Source organism: Pithys albifrons, chromosome 6 (genome assembly GCF_047495875.1).
Source record: "Pithys albifrons albifrons isolate INPA30051 chromosome 6, PitAlb_v1, whole genome shotgun sequence".
Taxonomy (NCBI): domain Eukaryota; kingdom Metazoa; phylum Chordata; class Aves; order Passeriformes; family Thamnophilidae; genus Pithys; species Pithys albifrons.
The window spans coordinates 24,868,621-24,874,620 of record NC_092463.1 but is presented as its reverse complement, the minus strand read 5'-3'; the positions used below and the strand labels follow the sequence as shown (position 1 = coordinate 24,874,620).

The 6,000-nt window shown below is 37.1% G+C and overlaps 1 protein-coding gene across 1 annotated transcript in view; it reads right to left on the bottom strand.

Annotated features, from left to right (window-relative positions):
• Window positions 1–220: 220 nt before the first annotated feature.
• SEC23A (SEC23 homolog A, COPII coat complex component) overlaps window positions 221–6,000 on the bottom strand; it is a 28,840-nt gene continuing 23,060 nt past the window's right edge. Inside the window, exons 19-20 of the mRNA XM_071557892.1 lie at window positions 5,626–5,691; window positions 221–1,628 (exon numbers count right to left, since the gene is read on the bottom strand). Coding sequence (XP_071413993.1) covers window positions 1,539–1,628; window positions 5,626–5,691 — 156 coding nt within the window. The 3' untranslated portion in view covers window positions 221–1,538. The remainder of the gene's footprint in view (window positions 1,629–5,625; window positions 5,692–6,000) is intronic.

The window sequence follows — 6,000 nt, the reverse complement described above, 5'->3', positions numbered from 1 at the left end:
AAAAAATTAAGCTGTTTATTAGCCAAAATAAAACAAAGTCAAAAGAGCTACTGAATTATTATCTTCTAAACTGCCACTAGCACAAACAGTGCAGTACCTCTGAAGTCTGATACCAATTATTACACAAATAAAAGTGATTAAGCTATTCTAAATTTTATCACTACTACCTTTATTTCCACATTTCAAGAGCCAACAGAAACCAGCGCAATAAATACAAAAGTCAGAGAAAAGCATGTATTTTATTTGTATTGAGGCAAAAGGAGCTCATCTCATTTAGATGAAAAAAATGGAGAGGAATTGATTTAATCGAATTTTTAAGAATTTACAGAAAAACCACCCTCTTGCTTATCACACCAGTAAACTTCTGAATTTCGTGTGTGAAAAATCCCTCTTCCTTTAAGCTTGGCACAATTTTTTACTGCCCACTACCAAAATTCACATCTTTGCTTGTCAAAATGTTACCTATGTGAACATGTGTTTTATGGGTAAACTTCAACAAGTAAATGGGAAAGCCTACTAATTTATCCACCAAAAAAAAAAATCAAGTATGAACTAATTATCAAATTAATTACATCGTATTCTGTTGTTTCAATAAGAACTACAGCCTGTGGAATTCATAATAAAAAGGATGCAGAAATAAAAAGCAGATGTGTGGTGTCATGCGTTACTGTAATAACATTATAAGGCAACAATAAAAAAGGAATTTTTAAAGTATACTTGCCAAGACAAAAATCAAGGCTGTACTCGTAGTTCATTTTGGAAGTGAAGGATTTATTCTTAACTCAAAGTAGAACTGTTAATTTTTGAGCATATTCACCTGGTAACTGTGTGTGACAAGATCCTTTCGTCAAAATACATGTGGATTTAAATTTTGTGCAACAGCAGATTTTTTATTTTTTCAGTTCAAATTCTTTATGTTGAAATAAAGAAAAACTCTGTTCCCAAAGAATCAAGTAGGGTAAATGGGAAGAAATATTTGGAATTAAATATCCCTAAAATAAACAATACATGAACATTAATATCTCTGGGAAATAAAAGTTCGGCAGCCTAAGTCAAAAGACTGAGTTACTATTACTTTTATATGCCTTTTATTGCTGTTTTGTTCACTTTGTGCTCAAATTAAGTAAGCAAAAGTAATCATGTGGCAGTCTAGAAAGCCCAACATCACCAAATATTTCCTTTATTGTTTAATGTGTCTCTGTAGTGCAGAGCAGAAACAACCCCAACCGTTTAAACATGAAACTGAAATCACATCTCAAAGTTGTTGCAAATTATTTCGAAGTAATTATAGTATCACAGTAATCAAAATGACTGTTCTTTTTCCTCTGCCTCTAACTTGATTTACTACCTGTCATTTTTACAAACTGAAGTTCACATTAAAACATTTGCTGATAAGAAAAGCTTTTCTTTGAAAACAACACTGCTTTACATCTTGTGCCTAACAGAGCATTCTGTCTTGTGAGACATGGAAAAGGGCAAAGGAGAAAAAGCTGAAATAGGACTGCAGTTTATCTATCCTTTTACTGCACTGCAGAATCTCAGGCAGCACTGGAGACAGCAAGTTTCTTCAGATGATCCATAAATACTTGCAAGCTGACATCATCAGTAAGAATGGGTGCTCCAGACTCCTATAAAATACAAGAAACAAGGAGAACTGATTATGCATATTGTGAAGAAAAAGCATTTTAAGACACAATATGTTCAACTGAATAAACATTTTATAAATTTAGAAAAACCTAAGAAGCATATTGTTGCTGTAATCCTCTCACAAAAAAACAGCAGACTGTACATTTACATAAATTTTCATATGTTTACATGAACTCAGGCATAACCCACAACTACACTCTTTCATATTAATGCATACAGAAATGAGCTGCTGTATAGCAAGGTACTTACATCAACCATACAAACTCAGGAGTTTTTGACAGCTGCCAAGTAGTAACTTACAAATTTTTAGAATTAAGTAAAATTCCAATGGCACAGCTCCTATATGATTTCTACCTCAGTGGAGCAAAGGGGAGAGAAACAGTATTATGCAAGGGACACAACTAACAAATTACTATCTGTCAGTGAAGCTCAGACATATCAAAATGATGAAAGAAGGAAACAAATCCACTAAGGGTCTAATTTGAAACCGAGTAAAGATCAACTGGCTTTCCCAAGGAGAGCTGGGCCAACTCTCTCCTCTGTGCCACCTCAGAGAAAGACCAAAAACATCTGAAAGTCATGAAAAATCAGATCACAAAAGAGTTGCAAAAACCTTTTGGGTAGATTCTTTCCATTTACTTTTTGGCCTCAGAAGTATTTTCAGAAATCCAAGAAGTTCATGTTTTAATTATTTTTGAACTAATTTACAGTCAAAATAAAACAGCATTTGGCAACTTTGCAAATGTTACACAGTAACTCTCTTAATACTTTTGAGACCAGTCTGCCACTACTTCCATTTATAGATGTAGGAAAAATCCCCATAAATGTCAACAAATCAACATTTTCAAAGGTACTAAGCACTCATATTTACAAATTAAACCAGAGCTGTCCAACCATTAACTCAGCACTGCCAAACCCACCACTAAACCATGCCCAAAAGTCTCTCATCTGCATGTCTCTCAAATACCTCCAGGGATGGTGACTCCACCAGTTCCCTGGGCAGCCTGTTCCCACACTGTTGACAAGACTTCCTGTGAAGAAATTTTTCCTAATATCCAATCTAAATCTCCTCTGGTACATCTTGAAGCCATCTTCTCTTCTATTGCTTGTTACCTGGGAGAAGAGACCAATCCCCAGCCTGGCTACAACATCCTATCAGGTAGTTGGAGAGAGCAATAAGGTCTTCCTAACACTCCTTTTCTCCAGGCTAAACAGACCCAGCTCCCTCAGCTGCTTTTCCTAAGACCTGCGCTACTGACCCCTCACCTGCTTCACTGCCTTTCTCTGAACACTTTCCAGCACCTCAGTGTCTTTCCTGTAGTGAAGAGCCCAAAGCTGAACACGGGATTCGAGGTGCAGCCTCACCAAGTACAGGGGAACAATCACTTCCCTGGTCCTGCCAGTCACACTATTTCTGATACAGGCCAGGATGCCACTGGCTCTCTTGGCTCCCTGGGCACACTGCTGGCTCACAGTCAGTCACCTGCTGACCAGCAACCCAAGGTCCTTTACTGAAAATTTCAACTGCATTTTCAGTGACCAACCAAATAATAGAGACACATGAGAAGTTTACCGCTATTTCTGAAAATACTTCCCATACTATTAAGGCACCTTTCTGCTAAAGTTTAAAGAAAATCTCTATTCAGAATATTAAAAACCAAACTAGGCAATTCATCAGCTCCCGAAACACAGTTTCTGTGGTTTGTGGGTGCCCTCTTCAGGCCAATGTAGACTTTCAGTTGTGCACAAAATAAAGTTACTTGAAACAATCCAGGGAGCTCATGAGAAAAAACAGAGTAAAATGCAAATCAGTTTTAAATTTTCTCCCAACAGTTACATTTCTCATTCATAATTTGTACTTGAGTCACTCTTGTTAACAAAAACCCCTGCAAGCACAAGAGCGTATTATGTTGAGCACACGCACTGCAGGAGATTAATGCACCATTTCTTATGTTACCCTAGAACTGAGTTCTTCTTAACATTAAAAGGAAAAGCTGTCTTTTGTAAGATGTATCAAAGATTCTCACCTGCCTAGCATGAAAAATTTTCTTACAGATCCGTTAAGGAATTGTTTAGTATTTGCATTTACATTTGGAATACTGTTTCCATTTGCTTACTAATTAAATGAGCAGAAAACAATTCTCCTGTATGGTTAGAAATGTGAAAACTTCAAAAATTTGCAGGTAATGTTTAGATATAAACAAGACCTTCCAAACTAAAGGATTTGTGTGTATGTTGTGGGGAAAACATGATGAAGAGAGCCACTAACAATTTGCTGGTTAGGTTACTGACTTTGGACACAAGGGAATTTGGGATTTGGGTTCAAATCATGCAATTTTTAAGTATTCTCACTCTGGACCTCAGTGCTCTTCACTGTCAGAAGCTTCATTAGAACCAATTCACCCTATGAAAATGCACCCTGATAAAACTTACCTGACAAAGATCACTGCCATGAGATTGCTACAGAGCTTTCTTACTCATGACTTCAACACTGTCAACTCTTTAGCAAAATACTCTAAGAGCACAGTTAATATGTAGCTTCAACTGTCTGACATTCCATTTGCGTGAGAAAATGGCACTGCACTAGCATTCACCCACAGGAGTGCTTCTCTTCCCACTACAGAAGCTGAATGTAGATGGAGAACATGGAATAGAGATGCAACAGCTCCAGAACATTTAACTTCTGAGCTCTTACATAACTTTCTTCCCAAAGACAAGTTCTGTAAACTGATTCCTGGTCACCTGGGCCACAAAAATTCTGGAAAAAATCAGTACACTGATGTTCTTGGTCATAACTGCCTTCAACATTTATTTCCCCTACGGCAAAAAGGTCCCTTAGTGTTTATGTGGGGTAAGCACTCTCATTTTCACAATTTTGAAGGTATTTAAAGGCATGAGGTCTAAGGCTCTATGAGACAGGTGGCAACAATATATGGCTGCAACATGCTGACTGAAGAGGAGGCCACCAGGTGAAGGTCAAATAGGCTACTAATGGCTCAGCTGCAGAAGGAAACAATACTAAGGTGTAACAGTTCAGTTCTGCCCTAGAGCAAGACATGCACATTTTCACCGGCATGCCACTTAGCTCAGCCCAACCAAAACTACCTAAACCCTCATTGTCCCTCATTTACATATGAAAAACACATTCACCAATATGAAATTATCAAGTGGCTCCCCTCCTAACATCTTTTATAACAACAACAGGGAACCAACCCTATTTGACTATAGGAGATATAAAATTGGTATTTTAAGCCCTCCAAGGTGTGGACAAGAATACAATCCTACCTCTCAGACAGGCTGATGGGCTTACTCCCCTCTCCTCCCCAAAGCAGGAACACCTCTTTGGGGCCTCTGCTATTTAGTGGATAATACTGAATGAAACTAAACAACTACTGATCAAGTTACAGAATCACAGACTATTCTGAGTTGGAAGGGACCCACAAGGATCAAGTCCAACTCTTAAGTCAATGGCCCATACAGGAGATTGAACCCATGACCTTGGTATTATTACAACCAAGTTTTAACCAACTGAGCTTAATTAATTTGTAAACATAGCTTAAACAATCATTGGCTAGCCTTAGCATATTTAGTGCTAAGGAAGCAAGTGCATTTATCAATGACTATTCCAAATCTTTCTAATTCTTGCCTCACTAATACATCTATTTTTGACTTTGAAAAACTGTGTCAGTGAAAGTCTTTGAGGGGATCTGTCAGGCAAACATCAAACCTGTACTGTTAAGATGACACTACCTAAGAAGGTTGGCTAGACATGAAAGCAGCCTAACAGAAGCTTAAAATAGCAAACCAGGTAATTTTTATCTGAAGAAATTAAACCATTTTCTTAACTTTTGTAATTTTGGTTACATTCAGTTTCAAAACTTGGTATTATTACTTATTTGTACACAACATAATCACTTCACTTCCGAAATAGAAAAAAAGAAAATCCTGTACCAGCTTCATCAGCAGATTCATACTGACCTGTCCCCATGCATACATATTGTTATGAGTCTGTGAGGGATTCACTTTTGAAAGCAGGAAGCGAGCCTTTAAAAAGGATAACAAAGACAATAAATTAATCCTATCAAATAGAATCTTCTTGCACTCAGAAAGAAGTTGCATGTGCATGAAATATGTAATTTCTGCTATTTGGAGATGCAGACACCTATTCAGAACAGCAAATAGCATCTCTATAAATAAAGCTACTCCCCAGACTCTCTAGTCATAATGCAGAACTCTAACAACTTTATGATGCAGCTGAAAGTAAGCTTTTGTCCTTTTCTAAGCACAGCAAATGAGAATATCAGCAAGATATTAATGTTGTTTTTAAAATAACACAAAGAATAATTTTAGTAT